Raw genomic sequence first — 23,158 nt, 5'->3', positions numbered from 1 at the left:
AGTACATTATAAAATTTTATCCGCTTCATGCCTCAGGCTCTGCTGCTCCCTCATCAACTGGTGCTGACGGAGGTTCCACTGGTTCCGGTTCTGGATCTGGTTCCCGCTCTGGAGCTGGATCGGCAGGTGGGGGTGCGGGTGGTGCTGCTGCCGGATCTACCGCTGTGGCTGGACCAGCATTTTCTGCAGTTTGGTTCTTATCAGTCTGCTGCATCTGCTGGGGTGTAAATTTCCCTACATCCGCCTTAGAATCACCTTCGGGTTTCTTAACTCCTGGTCTAACTGCGTGAATCAGGAATTCAATGTTATAGTACGGAATCTGAAGCGTAACTGTGAGGCAATAGAGAAGTGTTTCAAGGGTATTTGTCAAGATTGTGTACGCACAGCCTTGATTTGGCTGAAACAAAGGTGCTCCATGCGATTGACAGTCGAATAGGAAATACCCTGTCTTGGTTTTGCCAAAGCCTAGAGTCTTTCGCATGCACTGAATAACTCCATACCGATTGTTGACAAAAAAGTACGATAGTGCCCTGCTTAAATTGAACATTTTTGGTTTGGATTCATAGAGCAAGCCAAAAACGACGCTCTCAAGATGTATAGCAAAGTTGCAAAGGTCTCCCATGCTAAATTCTACATTCAAATCTTCAAGGCTCATTTCGTAGTCCTTGAAGACAATGTCAGTTGTGCTTTCTCTGAAATACTTGTCTCCATTGACTACAATCGCATCCAGAATATTCGGTGTCCATTCTTCGACATGGTACACGTATGCCATACAACACGCTATCACGTTAGTAGCCTGATATTGCTTATCCCGACTATTTCCAAATACACTTGCCTTCGGATGGAGATCTCCCCAAAGTGTGTAGAGTGTTCCAGGTAATTCAATATCAAAGCTCTTCCACTTAGTATGGGGGAATCCACGCTTGTCGTTATTCATGTTCATAGGAGTCAGTGGACTCCAAGGAATCACGCCACCGAACATCTCTATCCAAGCAACTTTCTCAGTCTGCAACTCAACAATTTGATATTCTGGCTCGTCTACTTCGGGGTCGATTGGCGAAGTGGCAAGCACATGAATGAACCTTTTCTTCTTCGGAGCTCTCCTTGTGGAAAGAATATTCACAACGTACAAGTTAAACTCGGATCTCCAGTTTGGCGACGTAACCCGTTCCTCAATGTATGTGAGCATGTAGTCAATATCGGGAAAGATTACCCATGAAGCAGTATTGCGATCCATTGATGGCTTAATTTTTTTCAACCGTTGTGGCCTATTAGGGCTTCTTGAATTATTTATAACCTCTAAAGTGCTGTAAGGGTCGAATAGATGAAAATACTGATCTTTATATATAGCGTACGTTGCGTTTTCAAATTGAATCATGAAGTACTTTCGTTTTTCGATAATCTGTCGAACAGCTGCATCAATTGGGGTCCTTCTTTGTGGAAGAAATATTTCATATTTTTTAATTTCGACGCCATAAGCGTAGTTGTCGACTACAACGTTGTTGATCTTTCGCGAATAACAAATATTTTTGTCTTGAATCAAATTATTCAATTCGAGAGCATTTTCGATAACCATATCCACTCGACGGAAATCCCATTTCTTGAGAGGTCGATGGATAACATACAGTATAGCGTAAAGTGCCGCAAAGTGGCAAGGGCGTATGAGATGGGTTCCTGTCGCAGCACTACGGCTTTCCAAGGCCGTTGTTCCTTGGATTTTGAAGTTGTAGTCAGGCTGATAGTAACGGAACCCTAACTCTGGTTGACGGCGCTCATGCTCGGCACTAACCAAGTACAAAGGATCAGTAGGAGGCAGTTCTGCACCCGGCACTTGTTTGGATTTTGGTAAATTATCATCTTCAAACTCGTAGTATTCCTCTTCTCCCAGGATGTCTGAGAAGTCATCCTCTTCGCCGTATTTCTCTCTTCGGAATGTATCGATTCTATGTTTCTCCTTCACCAACTCATCTTTTAAGAAAAGAATCTTCGTTTGCGTACGTTCCCGCTTCTTATCTAATTTAGTTTTTTCGTCCTGATATATTAAATCTTCCTCAGAAGGAGAAGTTTGCATGAACCGGGAGTACGGTCTAGTGAGTTCTCTAGTCCGAATGCCAAAAACTATTCCTTTTTGCTCCTCGTTGGTATTATTTCTATTCGCCTGAATTCTACGGACCATGCCGTCTAGATCCAAGGATCTGACTAAAGTAGGGGCGCCAGTATTTTTTCGCCTAAACCCCATAAGATCGCACGGAAGTCCTATATACAAAAAATAAAAGACATTCCGCTTGAAAATGGCACAACTAAAAGTATTGAACAATACAATGATATCATTGTGGTTCTCAAAGGCTTTTTCCAGCATATTCTGTAGGTTGTAAGCCGGTCCCATAGCCAGTCGTTCGGCCGATACGTTGTAAACATTATTGCCAATGTCAATATTTGGTAACTTGGAATTCATTAGAAAGTTGACGAAGCTCTTGGGAATCTGGGTAGAACTTTGAAGACTCATGGCAGTCTGGATGGTATAATCAAGAAGTTGTGAATTCCAAAACTTGACGTTATACCTGCTTGCAAGAACAGCAGCCACAAACGCAGCCAATCCACCTAAATCCATATTTTCAGGTGTGAGGGTAAAGTAGTTCGAAGTGGTTACAACCCAGTTGCCATCTGGCATTAACTTGAATGGGGTTTCTGCCTTCAGTTCCTCTTCCAAAGATGTTATGTAATCGTCAATATTCGGACTGGTTGGGAATTCGACAAAGAAGTTGTCGTAGTCGGCTCCTCTCTCCACATTTCTGATCAGAGTATTAAGGTAGTCCGTGTCGGATTTGAGAAGAACTTTGCGTGCTTTGCCAGTTAAATTTTCTTTCACAGGTGGTGGTGGTGGCTCCGAGTAGCACATTTGTAGTAAATCTTCTATTATTGGAAGAACCACATCGTACGAGTCGAACCAATCAATTTTTTGTGATTCAGTCAAGGAAACTGCGCTCACAGCGATTCGGGTCTTTATGTTGCTCATTTTCTGCAACTTTAGCTTCTCCTTGCGTTCCTTTTCTATAAACTCGGATTCAGAGCATGTACGCTCACATGGGCTGACACTCAGAACAGATAGACATCTAGTGTAGAAATCACTGTTCGAAACAACATCTTTCGCATCAAAAGTAGAGCTAGCATCTTTGATAGGCTCCTCACATTTAACAGGACAGTCCAAAAGAAGCAGCGGAAACGTTGCCTTTTCCGACTTTAACTTGCTATGATGTGCGACCCTCGTTTTCACCATTTCAATCGCGTGAATGAAGAAATTTCCCTGCGGCGCCATGGCTCGTGCATTATTATACAAAACAGAGCATAATGTCCTTAAACTCAGAAAAATTTGAAGGCAAGCTGCTCCTTTTTGTTCGCGCTCAATGAACATACCAGCCGGGCTACGTCGAAATGGATCGAAAGCATATAAGAATTTCGAGTCCTTCCAAACTGCCATTGTGTAGTTTTCAATTTGCAGGAGCCCTGCGTTGGCGTTTTCAAAAAGTAGACACAATGCAGAAACCAGTTGGGATTCACGGAAGGTAGGACACTGCCCCACTTGGCCGGCGGCGAAGTATGGAGTGATGTTTATCTCAGTTCGATAAGACCCTATTCGATGGGTGCTACTCAAATTGGCGATGCTATATGTCTTTAATTTTTCAGATTTAACTTGCTTCGCGAAAATCGTAGCCGAATAATTCCTGAGTTGGTCTATTAAATTTTGTGTCCAAAATCGAGCAGGATCAACATCAGAGTAAATTCTAGCTAGGCAAGAAATCAGCATTGAAGGATTCAGCTTAGCTTTGGGGTTTACTGGTAATCCATCACTTGCCCTAATTATCGCGTAATATTTATTTACAACTGAATAATTCCTTTTCGGCCTCTGAGCCTTTGCTGTTTTAACGTCATGCGGCATACTGTAGTCCTCTAACTGTATATCATATAGTCTGAATGTTAGGTTTGGTTTCAAGTTGGAGCCTCTTTTCAATAAATTAAGCACGTCTTGCAGCGTTCTACATCTAATAAGAGTCGCATAGCCTTGCTTTTCGTTTGGTTGCAAGCTTTCTCGGTCACGTCCATGAGGGTCGAAAATATAATAGTACTTGCATTGTTTCCATATAAGATAGAATTCATTTTCACAGACAAATATGCAGGCTGTTCTGTCGGAGAAATAATTCTTAAGGACTTCAGAAAGATCCATACCTGGTCCGTCCACAGTTCCGACGAACATGGGTTTGTCGCAATGAATCGTCATAGGGGTTTTGCCCAAGACTAAGTAGCGGTCAATATCAAAATCTGAGTTCTCACATTTGTAGTCCACCTTAACGCTTCGATCAAACAATTTGCGACCTTGTTGTTCAATTTGAAGTAGGGTCGACATGTTCCATTCGTAAACAGGACGAACGAAAGTATGCGCGTACGCAGAAAATAATAAAGCTATTTCTACTGGACGACGTCCCCTGTAAGAAAATGAGAAAAAAATATCGATGTTAAAAGTCTGTTGTATAATATTAAATTCGCACGCCCTGCACTAATAAAGAAAACAAGCTGTTCCGGAAATACCGGTATGCTTATGCAGAATAAAAAATTATTGCCTTGCAACGGAAACGGTGTTTAAAATTGTGTAGACATACACCATGGACTTAGTTGCATTGCTATGCAGGATATGTGGTTAAAAATACAACAACAACGTAAATTGAATAGCGACAGCAGCGACTCCATTGTAGCAAAGACGAGGTTAACTACGACGACAACATCAGCGCCAGAGGAAAAGTGAAGAGGCAAACCACGGTCAAAGGCCCTTCTCGTCAAGCCGAACGAAGGAAGTACTTTCGCGAAAATTCCGTAACAATGCCAAACCAGAAGACGATAGGATAGATGTTAAATTTATTTGACAGACTCGAGCCGGCGATACACTTTAGAACATGGGTCCCAGATAGACAAGGAGACTACGTTCTGTTAAATGGTCATTGGCCCATACCAAAGAGCATTCAACTCAAGAAAGTAATGTTTTCGAGCCTAGACCCATGTGCATCCTCTGTATAAGGGAACGGGATTGTCTTGCGAAAATCGAAGAGGTAGACGAAGTGATAAAAAGGGATTATCCAGATGTGAGCAACCAAAAGGCTGGAGTTACATCTTTCAACTCCAGAGGATAAAAATTGGCTATTGTCACTGCCTCTGAGAAGAGAGCGAGCCAATTTCTTCGTTGCGGGAAAGAAAATATCGAGTGGAGGATGTGCAGGCGAACGGTTGTTCCAATCCATTGCTTTAAGTGCTGGTCCTACGGGTGCACAACAGGGGCTTGCAAAGGGCAGGACAAAAGCACTCTGTGTTACCAGTGTAGCGAACCCAGGCTCCAAGCGAAGACTTGTGCTCTTTGCAAGGACTGCGGCATGCAGAAAACAGATCTGACCCATGTTCCCGGTTCCAGGCGGTGCTAGGTCTTTAAAAGTTAGGCGGCATGATCCACATCTTATAAGCGCTGAATGATTAGGCAGATGGTAAAAGAAAGAAACGCTGGCTTTTTGCTCCTCAGCGTACAGTACCGAGATAAGAGCTCACCATCGTGATATGCCATGATATGTTACCACCTGAGTGAAAGATACGGTTAACTTGCAAGTGTGGGCCTATGGTCGAGGAGATGGCTTCCTTTGGGTTCGTTGGGTGGAAATGATTTCTTCTAGCATTTCCCTCACACCGTGATGCTGAGGTAAGTCCACCCAACTGCTGGTCTATGCTGACGATATCGACATCATAGGAAGAACCATCCGAGACGTACAAACTGCCTTTATCCAGATCGAGCAGGCGGCGCAAGATCTTGGGCTGCACATCAATGAGGGCAAGAGAAAATATATGGTGGCAACGTCAGCACCGAAAACCAACCAACCAACAACATCAAACCTCACTGGTCAAACGGGAACAATAAAGATAAGAGACTACAACTTTGAGATTGTTGAAAATTTCTCCTATCTAGGGGCGAAAATAACAACCGATAACAGCTACGATGATGAAATGCGCGCAAGATTGTTGGCAGCCAGCAGAACCTATTTCAGCTTACAAAACTGTTCCGCTCGAAACGTCTCACCATAGGGTCAAAGCTCTTACTGTACAAGACAGTGATCTTGCCAGTCCTCATATATTCCTCGGAACTTGGGTCCTTAGCAAGAAAAATTGCGAACTCTTTACCGCGTTCGAGAGTAGAATTCTCCGAAGAATTTTTGGCCCCCTACATGAGGATGGACGATTCCATATCCTACATAACGCACGGCAGGGCCTGCCTGAGATGGAGCGATGGCGTTGGTCAGGACGTCAGACAGCTTTTAGGGATATCGAATTGGTGGACCTCGGCGCAAAACCGGGATATATGGAGTTCCATATTTAGACAGGCCTAGACCGGATACCAGTTGTACGCCGTTGATGATGATGATCTATCTTTTGTTTTCGTTTATGTACCTTGTGGTGTTCTAACGTGATGCACGGCAAATTTAGGGTCAACAAATGAATCCTTGCGGAAAGCCATTCGCAAGTAAGTTTACTATGAATGTTACCAAAAACATAATTAAATAAGTATTTAAATATGGCAAACCCTAATAGATAATATTACTCACAGCTCCTCAACCGGTTTTCGCTCGCATCGAAATTCGCTGAAGAAATTGAGTTTAATATGTTCGTGTCGAAATTGGTAGGAATAGCTTCCTTTCTTTTCCCGAAGTGGTACTGATTTCGGAGTATCGTCTCTTAAAATATTGTTTGTATTCGTCATCAAAAACAGATTAGTTGCCTCATTTAAATAGCCAACGTCCAGTTCTTCTTCGATGTTTACGTTCATGTGCAGAAATCGGTCCTTCGTAAACACATCTAAATAAAGTAGCATCGGTTGGACAGATTCGATTGGAGATGCTACCAAATACCTTTGAGTTGTCTCAACATGGGTCGCTTTTGAACAGCAAAATGGCAACAACATGCTCGTTTAGGCGCATCCACCTTTCTTCCCGGGATATTTAACAAATTTTGACCGGCGTTTTGGGCAATATCAAATATTTGATATTCCTTTTCTAATGACTCCTGCATTAGTCTGGGATTATAGCCTTCAAAAAGGGGTGGGACCGCTTGAAAAGGAGTCTCATTGATAAACACACCTGATCTCGAATTTTTCAAATCCAGCTGAAAGATTCGAAGTGATAAATGCTACCCAGAAATTATTGCATTCAGTACTCACCAATCTTCTTGAAGGGACATTGACGTAATCTAAACTTGGGGATGGGCTGGCTAGTTTAACATTTCCAATATTTGTAGGACTTGCGAATTTGATGAGATCATACTTGTCAGGACTTTTCTTCTCTTCAATTTCAACATAACACGTTCGCGGTTGAAGCTTCTCCTGAATCGCAATGATCTTCTCCCGAGCGATAGCATGATCTCGAATTTGATTCTGAGTGTGCCTAAGGTGGACACAATCCTTATATGAATGATGCGGTTCGCATTTTTTCTTGACTTCCCGCTTGCCTTCAGCTTCTGCTTTAGATGGAAATTGTTTCTTCATAATGTTCTGCACATTTTCGAGAGGATAGTTTTGTGGAACTGCATTAGTTACGCCGAAAGTTTCGGGCGTAACGGGTTCTTTGCGAAATTCGGGAAACTCCCAATTTCTAATTTGGTATGGATTCACTCTGTCAGCCGCTGCGGTATTAAGCGGAACAAATTTCTTATTCATATTTTCTTTTATAATTTTTTTAAAGGAACAATTTATAATTTTATCAAATCCTCAAAAATTTGATTTTATGCCATATAAAAAATGACTACTTTTTGGAAATGTTTCAAATAAAAAGTGACAGTTTTTTGTGTGACAGCTTTTGATTATTTGTTTAGTTACTCAAATTTAATGAGATAGTGCATCATTTGCAATATGTACCATATTCAATTTGCGGTTATAGCTATTAAAAAGCCACCCGCCATAGTAGCCTTATTCCGTTCTGCAGCCTGGTCGGTCATTGCTTAGAGAGTGTATCTAGGTCTCCCCATCGACTCTCAGTGCGGCATAGTATTTTACCTACAATTTTGCTTGGGGATGGAGTGTTCCTGAGCCTCCCATCTACCTAATAGCGAGCCGCACTGATTTGCAGAGAAACCTTTTGTTAAACGAGTTGTTGTGATAATTTCCTTTATTCCTAAAGCCTCTACACCCGAACAAAATTGTACATTTTTTTGCTGGAACCAACCAATGTTGCTAACCTGGCAGTTCCGATAAATATAATTCATACCCTTGCGGATGTTGCATTTGATATACATGGAGCAAACAAGACCCGTAGCCGTTTTCGGTCACGCTGCTGTAGAGACGCAAGGCAGCATCTGATGAGGTCATCTCTGCCCTGCGAACGGAACCGTCAGTCAACGAAAGGCATTTTTCTAATTCATTATCCACAAATAAAATAAAAATTTTGTTCGGAAATGGGTTGTCCTGAGCCGACTATCCACTTAATGACGGGCCACACTTGTTCGAGAAGCAACTTACTTCTTCTGTTAAGTATCATTATCAGCAGTTTTCGAAAACAAACAGTGAATTACCTTACATTTCTCTAACTGTAATGTTATACCATTCAATTTGAAGCTAGCAGCAATAAAAATAATATTCTCGGAGTTCTTTCGAATGTTTGTCAGGATATTATTTCTTCTTATTATCGGTGACATTCTTCCTGCTACCCTGTCCGGAGGACCTGCGAGAATTCTACGGGCAACGACATCTTTCCTCAAACACCTCGACTACGGTGATGACATCTGTTTGATCCCTCTCTGCTCTGGATTTGAAAAGAGAGACAAATAGAATTTGGTTGAAGATAAACACCAACGAAACCAAAATTCTCAGTCCGGTGGGTTATTGGACTCTCCCTGTTTGCATTAATGGGCAGAGCATCGAAAGCATCAATCAATTTATATATCTATAATAGAAAGCGCGGTTTCTGCCGACAGCAACACCGAACTAGATGTTGTCCGATGCATTAACAGCGCTAGATGCGCCTATCTAAAATTTGGAAATGCAGTTATTTCAATACTAAGATCACTTTGAGACTGTTCTGTACTTGTGTTCTTTCTGTGTTGCTATATGGGAGTAGCACATGGAAGGTGATATCCACTGTTACTCAAAAGCTCCAAGCTTTCATCAATAAATAATTCCGTCGTATCATTGGAGTACGTTGGCTTGACACTATCTCAAACAAATAACCTGATTGGCACACTCGTATGCGATGTGGGAAGAAGACGGAGGTGGCAGTAGATTGGTCATATATTAAAGAAGAGCGATAATTGCATTGTGGCATATGCCATGCAGTGGAGGCTGCAAATTATTATTTCTTTCACGGACCCATTCTCAGAACCCACCCACCCGCCATGCCGTTATCTATTTAAATAAAGTCAATAATAGTATTTTACTAATATATATTTTTTAAAAACGGGCAGGAAACCTTCCTCAAATTCATCCTACAATCATTGCAGCACTATAAACTATGATATAGAGCATGATGTTACTAAGTTTCGTAGAAAACGCACTATTATTAACAAAGTTAGAATAGGTCAAATTTGTCACTTTTTTGCAAATTTACTACATTTCAAGGCTTTGAAGGTCGGTATCACATTAAAGTGAATAGTCTGGCATAATACATGTATATATATCCATATAAAATGTCCAGTCAAGAATTCTTATATAGCAAATACACAAAACTTTGGTTTGTGTTATTATAGTGAATGAGTGATTCGTTTTGCAGCTCCAACAAATTTGAAATTCTACACCCCGAAAACGTCCCACAGGATTGTATGGTAGAGGAGTTGACTACGCTATCCGAGCAGTAACACCTCCGCAACTTAGGAAAAAAATCTCAATTTCAACCGGAACAAATTGCGATGTTGACGAAAACTGTAAATTCGTTCGAGTCGAAACTAATAGCATTAATATCACTTGTGACCAAGTACCTGCAGCGCAACCGACCATAGCCAGATTAACAGAGTCTCTTGATCAGAACGAATTGATAATATCACCGAAAAGCATTTGGAACTCATAAGGAAGGAGAAAGAAGAAGGTGATACGGTTAAGTAACGTTTAACACCGGAAATCTAGGAAGAATAAGGTTAGTACAAAAATTCAAAAAGTACCACATAGGATAGACCAACCTCCTCTTTCAAATCCAGTTCGAATTGGCCTAAAATGTTGAAAATACAATGCAACTTTAAGGTACAAAAATTTTAAAAATTCTCGAGAAAAAGACTTTAAAGCGTCCTAAAAAAGGAACAGCAAATGGAAGACTCTTGTCTTGTCGTCTCTCTACTCAACCTTCTCTGATTTTACTTCAAGTGTGTATGAATAATTATTTATACAACGATCATAACACTATTATTTTTAAGTAACTTACCAATTACAAAATCTGCTCACACTACAAACGAGAGAAGGACCAACATTACTTACTTAATTCTAACTTAACTTTTCTATTCCTAACTTATTCTACTTTTTTACAATAAATACCTACATTGACTACGCTTTAGGCTGTATCCCTACCAAACAATGCGTATAGAAAAAAATAGAAATCTCAAGTCAGTCACTATTTGGCAGGGCCTAAGAAATATGACCAATGAGTTTGCGGTTTCAACGGTTTTTCGTTCTTTCAAAAAACCTTCCAGTAAGGTTGAGTACGTCTCGTCGAAGAGGTTTTACATTGGCTCCTCGATTTAGCTCAGCGTGTCGTCCGCATTTTTAACGTCTTGTGTATATAGTTTTATTCGATTATTCGATCCATTTACTGTCTATCTGTCTGTCACACACATTTTTTTCAAAATCGGTTATACTGATTGATACCAAATTTGGTGGGAAAGTGGGAACTGTAACCGCTCACGCATACAGTGAGTGACATTGTTCCACATGGAATTTACGGAGGTATCTCCATACATGCAAAAGAGGGTGCAACATTTTTTTTCACCGAATAGTTGTGCGGGACATCAGATGAAAATTCTCGATTAGTACTTTTCAAAGCTGGTCTCAGTTCTGATATTTATTACAAGGAGGGAGGTCAGGCGGTGGCCGAAAAGTGATTATTTTTTCTCTGACCCATTCTTAGAACCTATTTAAACGAATAATATAAGAAAAATCACGAAGGTGCCATTATAGGGTTCCTAGGCTGTGAAATACCCCCCATATCGTATCTGTTGAAATACAGTTAATAATAATATAATACTACAATTTTTAGTAGTTGACTACTAACCCCCCTTAAGTTCATCCTAGAACGATACAATGTTGCACTAATATGCTCCAGTAATTTGCACTAATATAAACCATGATACTGAAAAGTCTAGTGGAAATCGCATTATTACTAACAAAATTATAATAGGTCAAAGTTCAATGCAAATTCTGCAGTGCCACGCGAAAGTGAATATTCTAATATATTATAGATATATACATTACGTGCTAGGTACTAATAGGACCACTATCTCCGTTAGATAGTGCAATCCTCTTTAATGATCACCGTGCTTATGCGAGCAAAGAGGTCACGCGTGGGTTGACATAAATCCTTATGGGAATTTGCGTTCAGGGCCGAGATCAGGCGCTAGTCAGGACTTCTTCTCAACGGAGGCAGCTGTAACATTAACCTGAAAGCCGTTTTCACAAGATGTCACTCTCGTGTACTAAGGTAGCAAAACGTCACAATTGTCAGCTCATGTGCAACCTATTCGTTTGATAAATCATAAATCAATGCGATGCCAGATCATCGTCATTGTCGCCACTCACGGGGCTGCAAACTGGGAGGTGTGAGTCAACTTGGCTCGGAAATAACAAGGATTCATGCCAAGGATGCTACCCAGCAAACTTGCCCTGTCTGTCCGAATCCGTTTGGCCTAATGGAGATAGCGGCTTGCAGCTGAGACCCAAATTAAAATGACGACAGCAACAACAAACACGGCGACACGATCGGCATTAGCCGAAATTTTCAGAAGAAGCAATAATACAGCACGCTCACCGCTTCTGACAGGTGAAGCAGAAGATTCCATTATAAATATCTTAGCAGAAGAAGAAACTGAGAAAATAGAAAGGTCCACTCTCCTAATGGTGAAACCGACTGGAAGGAAAAAAGGGGCGACACTGCGTGGCACCCGTTGCTCGGGAAAAAAGGTGACGAACTCCCTAACCAGGCTGAAATGCAAGTCATATCACCTGAGAGGATGGACCTCATCCAAAAGGCAAGGGTGGAGGAAGAAAGGCTACTCAAGAAGTGCGGGGTGGTCCTACATAAAATGAAGGCTGCTACTATTTACACATCTCCATGGTTGTCAAAAATCGCGTAATGAAGATGGAAGAACTGCACACTAGCAAAACTTCTGGAAGACAGCTGAAGAGGAGCTGAGGAAAAAGCATATCGCTATTGCAGCCCCTAGTTGCACAAAACGCAGTGTTCTCAGCCCGCCAGAGGGAGAACAAACAATCGAAAAAAGGAGGCGCCGGGAAAATAGTGTGGACCTGTCGACGAGGAGGTAACAAGAACCCAGCGGACCAAGAAGTATCGAAAAGAGGAGAAAACTTAGCAACAACACCCTAAGGTGAATAAAGACGGCAGTGGCTCCACTGTAGCAAAGTTAAAGTCGACTTCCTCCTGCTGGAAGGTTGTGAGACTTGTGCTGATAAGCAAGGGCAAAGGCAACCCCAAGGCGCCGTTACCGTATCCTCCGCTCGTCAAGCCACGACTGACTGACGCAATATATGCTGCGGGAGGCTACTCAGCATCATCATCATCAACGGCGCAACAACCGGTGTCCGGTCTAGGCCTGCCTTAATAAAGAACTCCAGACATCCCAGCTTTGCGCCGAGGTGCACTAATTTGGATATCTCTAAAAGCTGTCTGGCGTCCTGACCTACGCCATCGCTCCATCTTAGGCAGTCTATATTGCCCTTATAGATTTTCCGGGCTCATCCATACAGATTAAGTAGCAGGTCACCGTAACCTATTGAGTCGAATTTTATCCACAACCTGATGCTCATGGTATCACTTATAGATTTATGCAATAATCCATCCGCATGTAGAGGGACAAAAATTCTTCGGAAGATTCTTCTCCCGAACACGGCTAAGAGTTCGCAATTTTTCTTGGTAAGAACCCAAATTTCCGAGGAACACATAAGGACTGGCAAGATCATTGTCTTGTACAGAAGAGCTTTGACCCTATGATGAGACGTTTCGAGCTGAACAGTTTTTATAAGTTGAAATAGGCTCTGTTGGCTGACAACAACTATGCGCGGATTTCATCATCGTAGGTTGTGATTTTCGACCCTAGATAGGTGAAATTATCAACGGTCTCAAACTTATAGTATCCTATCTTTATTCTTCCCGTTTGACCAGTGCGGTTTGATGCTGTTGGTTGATTGGTTTTCGGTGCTGTCGTTGCCACTATATATTTTGTCTTGCCTTCGTGCTCATCGGAGTTCGTGATAAGTCTCCGCGCGCGCCCGCGTTCTTTGAGAATGCAACATTACTCGGTATGGAGCATTCTTCCGTTCCGTAGCTAACTTACATTCATCATCAAACCAGCCGTTCTGATTCTTTTCGCGGCTGGGGCCAAATATCTCTGTGGCCGCATTTATGATAACGTTCTTTAGGTGATTGTGAAGATCATTTGTTTATGCTTCATCTCCAGGAACTCTGTTGATTGCGGTTATTGCGGCATCGGTTTCCCTCTTATAGGTGTTGCGGAGGGCGGTGTTGTGGATAGCTTCAGTGTTAACTCTCACCTGATTGTCAGAGGGGATTCTGGGCGGTGTTGTAATTCGAGCTCGAAGCACCATGCCAACGAGATAGTGATCCGAGTTTATATTGGCCCCCCTATATCTTCTGACATTCATCAAAGTTGAGAGGTGGCGGCATTCGATCAACACGTGGTAAATTTGATTAAAAGTGGTCCCGTCTGGAGAGGCCCACGTATGTTTGTGGACCGCTTTCCGCGTAAACCAGGTACTTCCAACAACCATTTAGGGTGACACTGCTAATTGAATAATCCGCAGTCCGTTATCATTTGTATTCTGATGTAAGCAATGGGAGCCAATGTATCGCCTGAATACGGACTCCTTCCCTACTTGGCTGTTAAAATCCCCAAGTATGAGTTTGATATCATATCTGGGACAGGCTTCGAGGGTTCGTTCAACTACCTCGTAGAAGGTATCCTTTTCCGACTCTGCAGTCTCCTCTGTAGGGGCGTGATCGTTAATGAGGCCGATAAGAGCAGATTTCATTTTTTGGCTGACTAAGAAGCCGATGGTTTACTGAATGGCCGCTATAATATAAGGTGTAGCCGCCTATATTGGGACAGGGTATCGGCTAGCTGCTTGACAGCTTCATCTCTATACAGGAAGCGCACGTTCCATGAGAAAATGCGCAAATCGTTGCCTGGTTCGTTGTTGTGAAGTCCATCCTGTCCGAGGCTCCTGTTGTGGCTTCGTTTTGTTTTCCATGTAGGGTTGTCAGCCCTACCCAACCCCCAACCTGGAGGACCAGTTGGTACAATTTGTCCCGTTTTTAGGCGTGGGAGACTCGCCTACACCCTTCTCCGTCTACAGTTTTTCGTTAAGAAAGAGCTCCCAGTGGTCACCACGTGAAGGTGGAGGTAGAGTTTGGTAGTAGAGCTTTTGGTATTGGTTCAGCAGGCGTTTCCCAGCTTTTATGCTTCATCGTGGGTACCAATCCACGTTTCGTCCTGGGACCTATACTACCCTTTGACCACGAAACCCGGGAAGGACGCGCAGGTAAAATCAGGGGCTGCTCAGGAATCTATCCTATTGGGCGACCTCCAATTAAAATCCAAACATCTCACTTTCGGTGGCGACTTCACCTCGAGGGGTAATACGACAAATAATCAAAGTGAATTAACCCTTTTTATATGAACCCACAAGCAGCAGCCATAAAACCAGCTTGAAATGGTCATACGCGAATACTCAGACCTTCCAGTCAGCCTATCTTCAATTATTTCGTGCCGACACTCTCTGCTGCTCTCTAAATTTATATTTAATAAACATAAGCTTTTATAAACTATTTAATACCTAGTATTGTTATTTAAATCACGATCAATTCAATTAAATTAAGAAATTATTTTAAAGAGAATGCGAATGCTACGAATAGCGACAGAATATTCATTATTTTTTACGGTTGGCCGCCGACTGTCTTACCCGATTGCTTCGCTAAGCGATCCCACGCTGCAGCGCCTCCAAGAAACAATGCCAGCCACGTCTAATCACTTTGTAGTTCAACTTAAAGTGTCTTTCTCCTGACAGATCAAATCGCAAGTAGTGAAAACACGAGCCAATACCTTACGGAAAAAATGAATGGGCTTTTCAGCTACTAATGTCATTACCATAGCAGAAATATTAAGCTGATAAAAATCCAGCACATAAATAGGCTGACGGGAAAAACAAATCTCGCGACTTCTTTCTTGCCAATAACGGGAAACCGTTCTGCAAGTACTGACTGAATCTTTCAAACCTACCTGTCCCACCAAATGTTAGTAGTGTAGTAGTTCTGTCATCCTAGTTTTCATCGTGAGTCCGTTACCGAAGCATCAAATTGGGATTACCTGCAGAGTTACACTCAGGCGGTTACATACTGAGTCCGCCAATTTATCTATCAGATCAACCTGAAGGGCTTGCGCAAAAATCTTAGTCTCTTCCAGGAGTGTTTGTAAGGTGTTCATTACTACTATCTCTCCCAGTGGGCAGCCCCTAAGGCATTTTGCCCAGGGCATCCATTTCCTCTATTACTAGAGCAAAAATGGTGCCATCCGAACCCGCGGATTTGTATCTATGGACCGAGTTAAATGCCAATTCCTCAAGAGATATTCTTTTGAATACCAGTCCCTTGGCTAAGGACTGTATGCGGCTTTCGGCCCTAAGCTGGGGGTTTGGATGCTGTAAATGTAGGCTACCCAGCCGCTGGCTACTTTCTTTGACAAGGAGTCGCTTCAACGCTTCATGGTGGTCTCGTCAGGCAAGTTCGTCTCTTCATGATTATCGTTGATTCTCTTCTTTAGCCTCTTTGTGCCGACACCACCCAACAGCTGAATCTGACTTCAGAGCTCGGTGGGGAAATGACCTTATCGTTCGCCTCTGTTTTACCAATCCGAATTCCACCGTGGTATTTTACTCTTCTTTGACGCATTGAGAGGACAGTACTCTTCGAAAGCTTCTCTCATGCTAGTTGTAATCATCTGCGTTGTTTTCTCAATTACGGCAATGAATTTGGTGTGCCTTCCCGGAATCGTAATTGGGGCACTAATTTCTATTTTGTACGTCTCGTAACCTGTCTTCCGCGGTAAGGATGGTTGGAGGTAGACCTAGTTCAGTGCAAAATCAATGCGCCTTTAATCTTCGAACATAGTATCATTTGGCACTCTCTACTCTGCGACAAGAGCCTGCAGCCTGACCGCGTTATAGAAAGTAAGTTAAGGACCATTACCGCTTCGGTTACGCCTCTTAATCTCTTCATAACCCGGAAGTTTTCATTTTGCCCGAACACAGATGCTTACCCGTGGATGAGACCTCAGCCTCAACAGTTAGCGGCACTTGAAGCTCGAGGTCAAGGGTGCTGACAGAAGGGATCCGCAATTAGATACGTTCCTAATTGAATGGACAGAGGATGTGAATCTAGACTGATGTTATCCATCAAAATTTAATTTTGACTTTTATTTTGTTTTATGTTTTAGTTTTTATTTTATATTATGAAATTTATCGAGTATTCATCGGGCACAGGCGTAAACCCTTGCTTCCCACTTTTAATTTTTCATAAATACTTTATTATTTCGATTCTACCTTGCAAGTTTCCGCTTGATTTTCCATACGAGTGCACCGCGCTCTGTTTTTACCTGTAATCTATTCACATACAGAGATTTAGTGGACGATCTTAGTGATCGTACTAAGGACATTTTAATTTTCCATTCATAGACTCTTACTGATCTTGTGCATTTCTTCAAACTTTCCCAAATTCGCAAACTTTTCCAACAGTGAGTTATTCAGTGTACATCTTATCTAATCCAATTTTTTGCATACACTGAGGCGAGTATTACAATTACTAATACTTTCCGTCGTATAAAGCTCTATTCAAATTTACCAGTAGTTAACATGTCCAGATATTCCGAAAAACAATTCCATCTTGTCTGCCACTCGGGTGCCTTCAACGAGACAATATTTGCAGCCCCCCAGCCGGTCACGAATCGAAACACAGCACTGCAACCCTATGTCATCCTTCCCGTATCCGCCGCTGTTCTAAATCCAGGTACTTCACCTAATCGCCCCGGCCGCCCTAGATAAAGGTGGTCTCCCCACCAAAGCAGCACCTTTTCTCCAGAATAGCGTTCCCTATTTCTATGGACGAATCAACAACCCCGACCGAGTAACAGTTTCTTTCAAAATTACTTATCCCCCAAATTAGATCCAATCGCCCATCCGTCTTTCTGGCCTTAAGGTGTGTTTAAGCCGTTGAATTTAAGCCGATGAGTTGCTGGGGACTTTCCATGAGAAAATGCGCAAATCGTCAGTCCGTTTTCGATGCCGGGTTCGTCGCTAAAAAATCTGTCTGGTCTGAACTGGTTTTTCGTGTAAGGTTGTCAGCCCTATCCAGCCCCCAATCTAGAGGAGCAGTGGGTAAAATTTGAGCCATTTTTAGGGGTGTGAGAGTCATTATTCTCCGTCTGCAATTTTTCATTAGGAAAGAACTCCCAACGATCACCACGTAGGGGGGAAAACAGGGTTTAGGAGTGGAGCTGTTGGTGTCGGTTTAGCATTTCCCAGGTTTTATACTCCATCGCTGGGGTACAAATACACGTTCCACCCTAGGACCTATACTACCCTTTGACCGCTAAAATATGCACTGCGAAATAAGTTTCTAGCTTCTAAGAATGACACCGAGCTTGCCCATTATGCTATGTTCTTCACTGTGAAGTCACTAATTAGAAAAGCGCATAAGTACTACTTGATGAGGCTGCCCTTACTCGCAATAATTTGAAACCGTTTTGATTCCACACTTTCATTAATTTTGCTGACTCAACTGCCAACTTCCCACAATAATCCTACGACCTACTCTGTTCTTATTTCTCTTCCTTGTTTACTTCCTCGACCACTGGATCCTCAATGTCTTTTCTAGACTGCTCCGAATCTGTTACCATTCCTTTTCTTACCTCTTTCTTAGTTGAGTTTGTTATTGGTAATGTTGACACCCATGTGGAACCTTTTCTCAACGGGCTTCCTAACCTCTTCCTTTTTAACTATAAACACTACATCTCCCTCCACTGTGTGTAATCTTCAACAAAAGTCTCTACTCTAGCTTTGAACTCCCGTCCTATTTCTCTTTTTTCCCCTTCCTTCAAAATTTTCGGGAGACACCTCAGCGACTCGTTGGCCGCGCACTTCGGTCAGCTCATAGAGAAAGAGAAGCATGGTTTTATGAAACCATGATCTACTGCTTCAAGCCTTCTGGATTTTACCAACTTTGTTGCCAAACGCCTTAGGCAAATGACCTTAAATTATTTGCCTATATTTCGTCGCCGCTGAACTATGTCCTCTTACAATGCAACCTAGATACTTTGTTGTGTTGGTGCTCCGTGAAAAACTAATACTTAATATCAGCAAATGTCACTATACTCACTTAAACCCTCTCCAGCATCCTTTTTCTAATCTCTTGGTGGACAACCTTTATCACTTCTGACCTCTTTGCAAGACTTGGGGGAACTTGGCGGGGGTCGACAGCTACTTTTACTCTCCAATTCCGAGATTATACCGGACCCACAACGCCCTGTATTTTTGGTCCTTTGACTGTGCCTCCGTTCTTAGTTTAAAGCGTAAGTTAAGCTACTTACTTGCCCCTCCATCTGAGGAAATTAGAAATTCAGTCTTGTGAATTGGCTGCCATGGATTTGCTTTAACATACCGGGGAAAGTAAGTCCATCTCGAAAGAGTTCCTTTTTCCCGAAATAAGGGTAGTTGAAACTGCGACTGATACCATTTACCACTCGGTATAGTAGTCAGACTTTGCCTTAGGGTTTTAATTATCGCTTAGCTTCCGGTCTCACCTCTAGTTCTCTGGAGGATCTGGTTTCCTGGAGAATCTACTAAGTTTAGTCACCACCACAAGAAGGTAGGTTATCATCGAGGCTGGCGTGAATCTGCACTTTTGTATAAAAACCGGAAGAGAGCATATAACAGCAAACAAAGTGTGAAGAAAGCATCCTAGAAATTGAAGCCGTATGCGGAAGCAAATATGTAAAAATAATCATATGATTCAAGCAATCCGAGTAGACACTGGGTTAATCGCTATTTTGAGAGAGGAGGCATCGCATTTTAGAGAAAATTCGGCGTAACCTCAGACGAAGCACTGACTTCGCTTTTGAAAAGCAGGAAGCAACAGAAAAATGATTCTGCAGCTTCTTCTAAGAGAGGCGTTATTAATGGGAACATCACCACAAAACAGAGAATAGGGTATATACACAGTCTCTGTTTTCAGTGAAACTGCGTTTCAGTTTTATTATCTTCATGTTTTTGTACCTTTTAACGAAGTCTGGCAAAACCTTTCCACGATCCAAGCAAAAAAATTCATTAAAAGAGAGCTGATCATTTCGAATTTTTGTTTATATTTCTCTATTTTTATTGTGCCCCTTTTGCTGTGAACCTGTTAATCATGGTATCTCAAGCAAGCTTATAACAACAACCGTATTCGCGAGATCGTTGAAATAACCGTAATCAACCCGGATTTGTCAAAAACTGCGGAACTACTGACGCAACACACACTGCGCGGTTACTCATGAAAAAACACCGTGTGAAGCATCGCCCTCTGTACATTGCATTTCTGGATCTAGAGAAAGCATTTGACCGTGTACCAAACGAACTCATCTGATGCTCTTTGACAACACTTAGTGCCAGAAGAACTCGTGCACTGGGTTCAATTGCTCTACAACAAAGCTGAATTTTTGATGACCAATCCCCATGAAACAGGCACAACCACTGTCAGCGACAGTGATTTGCCCAGAACTGAGCGATATAAATACCTCGGGTCAACGCTATCAGCTAATGCAGAACTGCGTTATGAAATTGCTTCACGCATTAACGCAACCTGGATGAAGTGGCGTGCCACAACTGGTGTTTTTTGTGATCGACTTATCAATGAACGTCTCAAATCTAAAATTTACCCCAACGTCGTCCGTCCTGTCGCCCTCTATGGTTCTGAGTGTTGGCCAACTATAAAAGACAATGAACGGCGTCTTGCGGTAATGGAGACGAAGATGTTGCGTTGGACTAGTGGCATGACACGTTTTGATTACATCCGAAATGAGCGCTATCGTTATCGGGTTGAACCGATCATGGAAAAATTGCGAGACAGGCGTCTTCGATGGTATGGTCACGCAATTCGTCCTAACGAGAATTCACTTGCCAAGATTGGTCTGAACATCGAAGTCGATGGCAAACGACCAAAAGGCAGGCCGAAACAACGGTGGTTTGATAAGCTGGATGGGATTTAAAAGCCTCGGGATTGCACTCTGATCAGGCAATCGATAGAACCAAATGGCGAAACCGATCACAACGAGCCGACCCCGCTTGTAAACGGGACAAAGGCTGAAAAGTAGAAGAAGAGGAATCTGTTTTTGCCGTAGCATCATTTCTTTCACTTAGGATCGTCATATAAATTGGCTTTGTGTGTGAGACTGAATATCCATAAAAATTACCAGGCGATGATAATTGTATTGTATTAAGGCACTGGAGCAGAAAAACGCCTAAATATCAGGCGGAAAATATCGTGCCAGTAACGATCGGGACCATCAGCATCTGCAATACTGGAAAAATCCAAAACTCGGCATCCCGAATAAAGAGGAGAAAGGGAATGAGGAAGATCCATCCGGAAATAACAATTATTTCCAAGAGAGAGATATCTTCTATGCCAATATCATTTGAATGGTGAAAGCAGGCAATGAATTAATAGAATTGGTAAGCTGCATCATAGAAAGGGAAGTAACATTCGAATGTAAGAACTCAAAAAAGATTACTTCGCGAGGAGAGATCTGTGCTGATAGGATGAAAAAATGCAGAGAGAACGGTCACCTTGCCAAGGATTCCACAGGAGGCCAACAATGCATGTTATCGAAGGAGAGAGGAGTCCGGACGACCGGCATGTTCCAAATGGTAGCAAGTGTCTGGCATTTAGGAAGGAGTTGAACTACACAGATAAATGACGTTAGTACAAATCAATCATCCAAGCTCAGAAGCTGCTTGCACAACCTATTCGAGAGTCTAATGTAGACCTAGCGATAATTTATGAACCATACCAAAGTTATGATAGCACGACTTCGGTGAATAATAGGTCCATACGAAACGCAAGCTATACAAAAGCAATGATATTCCCGGGGTAAGTTTTATGAGGGAAGAAATTACACTCTTGTCCTAGTGCAACAATAGCGCAACATGAGATGATAAGCAGTTTGGTATTGAACGCTAAAGATTACAACCCTAGAGTAACTTCAATTTCAATGCGTGAAGTTTAGAGTGGGAAAGCCGAGCTACGAACCGCAGGGGTCAGATCCAAATCGAAACCTATATGGAGTTGGACACGATACTAGCCAACGTTAGATTTATGTGACCTACCCACGAAAATGTCGTCGATCTGACATAACTCAGTACTGTAAGTGGGATAGTTTGCCGGAACACCACACCCACTGGGACCATATTAAGGTCATCTTTCTTTACATTGAAAGTAGCGGAAGCGACGATCGAAACGAAGTGGAAGTAAAAGATCCAAAATCGTTAGCTTATCTACTGAGAATATCTCCCTAGCGGCCTTAGAAGGACGTCATGGCCCGAGGGGAATAATGATGGAAATGGTAGGGTAGCTGTGTCAGCGTATAACATAGACATGATGCCAAAATGCCGCGACAACGTTTGCACCGAAACTTGTGAAACCAGAGCATCTTTATTTTGTTATTACCGCATCTGCGAGCGAGCAGACTACCAAAATACAGGAAGGTACCCAAAACGTAAGAAGTTGGAGGAAGAATACCAAGTTCTCCGAAGTTACCTATTAATAATATACATTCGCACTTTATTCAAACTATAATTAATTTCCTTCCCCATCAACAAATATGCACTTCTCCATCGGCACTTATAACAATACAACGTTTATGGGTTTTATAGATGACCTAATGGTGTATTTTTACAATCAGATCCTTGTTATGAATGGTAAAAGTGGATCTTGCGACGAAAAGGCGAGTCCGTGACCACGAGTCCGTCTGAAAATCGGTTTTTAAATATCTGTGGGGAATGACCGCATCAAGCTGAGCTTTAAGGGCACCGCGACACGCGTCTACTGAGTCTGTAATAAGGTCAGTTGGGTTTCAACTGATCAGCACTCAAAGTGACCACTTCGCGATCAGCAATAGATTTAGGAATTGTCTCCTAGATGTGCGTAACAAGAAAGGCGCTGACGTTGGCATCGAAAGGGATCACCATCTGATGCTCGCTTACGTTCCCGTATTCCGACCGCACTTCTAGCAGATTGAGGAGCTACGACCCACTAAGTTCAACATGGCTTGTATGACCCAGTTTTCGCTCGGCAATGGGAAGGCTATCTTGCTGATCGGACCGCAGATACACTGAGTAACTGGAAAATATCGATGAGCATTGGGTCGCCATCAAAAATGCTCTCTTCTCAGGAACTACGCAGGCCGTCGACTACGTCCCAAAGGAACGGCATCAGATCTGGCTGACTGAATTGTAGAAACAGACCGATGAAGGGAGAGGATTGAAGGCTCTATTGACCGCTGCAAACGATGGAGGGCATGACGCGCTTGAACTTCGATACTGAGTGAAATCCCAAAGAAATGACAGATATCACAGAACGCAATGATTTCAGAAGTGTATATCGCATCACGAGAGAACTTGTATGTGGTTGACAATCTTCCGATGGTCCTGTGAAAGACGTCAATGTTCGATTCCTCATCGGCGTCAAAGGACAGAGCTTGATCGGCAGAGACCAGGCTGATTTCCGCTCCGGATCCTCCTGCATCGACCACATCAACACCCTACGGATAACTTTCGAACAGTGCACGGAGCTTAGATCGCTGCACTATTATTATTATTTTTTCTTTT

General features: G+C 42.5%; 1 protein-coding gene across 1 annotated transcript; it reads right to left on the bottom strand.

Moving 5' to 3' along the window:
• On the bottom strand, nt 1–15,249 carry LOC119650422. The gene is made up of 5 exons (XM_038053233.1): nt 15,209–15,249; nt 7,244–7,704; nt 6,936–7,188; nt 6,633–6,882; nt 1–4,481 (listed from the first exon to the last, which is right to left on the bottom strand). Exons 2-5 carry the CDS (start codon nt 7,565–7,567, stop codon nt 26–28), a joined length of 5,283 nt encoding a protein of 1,760 aa, XP_037909161.1. The 5' UTR covers nt 7,568–7,704; nt 15,209–15,249; the 3' UTR covers nt 1–25.
• Between the last annotated feature and the right edge of the window lie 7,909 nt (nt 15,250–23,158).

This window comes from Hermetia illucens, chromosome 2, assembly GCF_905115235.1.
Source record: "Hermetia illucens chromosome 2, iHerIll2.2.curated.20191125, whole genome shotgun sequence".
NCBI classification, from domain to species: domain Eukaryota; kingdom Metazoa; phylum Arthropoda; class Insecta; order Diptera; family Stratiomyidae; genus Hermetia; species Hermetia illucens.
The sequence above is the reverse complement of the archived record's forward strand: the minus strand, read 5'-3'. Positions and strand labels throughout refer to the sequence as shown.

Coding starts and splice junctions, on each gene's coding strand:
- LOC119650422 (XM_038053233.1), bottom strand. CDS start 7,567: ATGAAGAAACAATTTCCATCTAAAGCAGAAGCTGAAGGCAAGCGGGAA. Junction 6,883..6,935: donor CATGTTGAGACAACTCAAAG/GTATTTGGTAGC, acceptor TACTTTATTTAG/ATGTGTTTACGAAGGACCGA. Junction 4,482..6,632: donor CGAAAACCGGTTGAGGAGCT/GTGAGTAATATT, acceptor ATTTTCTTACAG/GGGACGTCGTCCAGTAGAAA.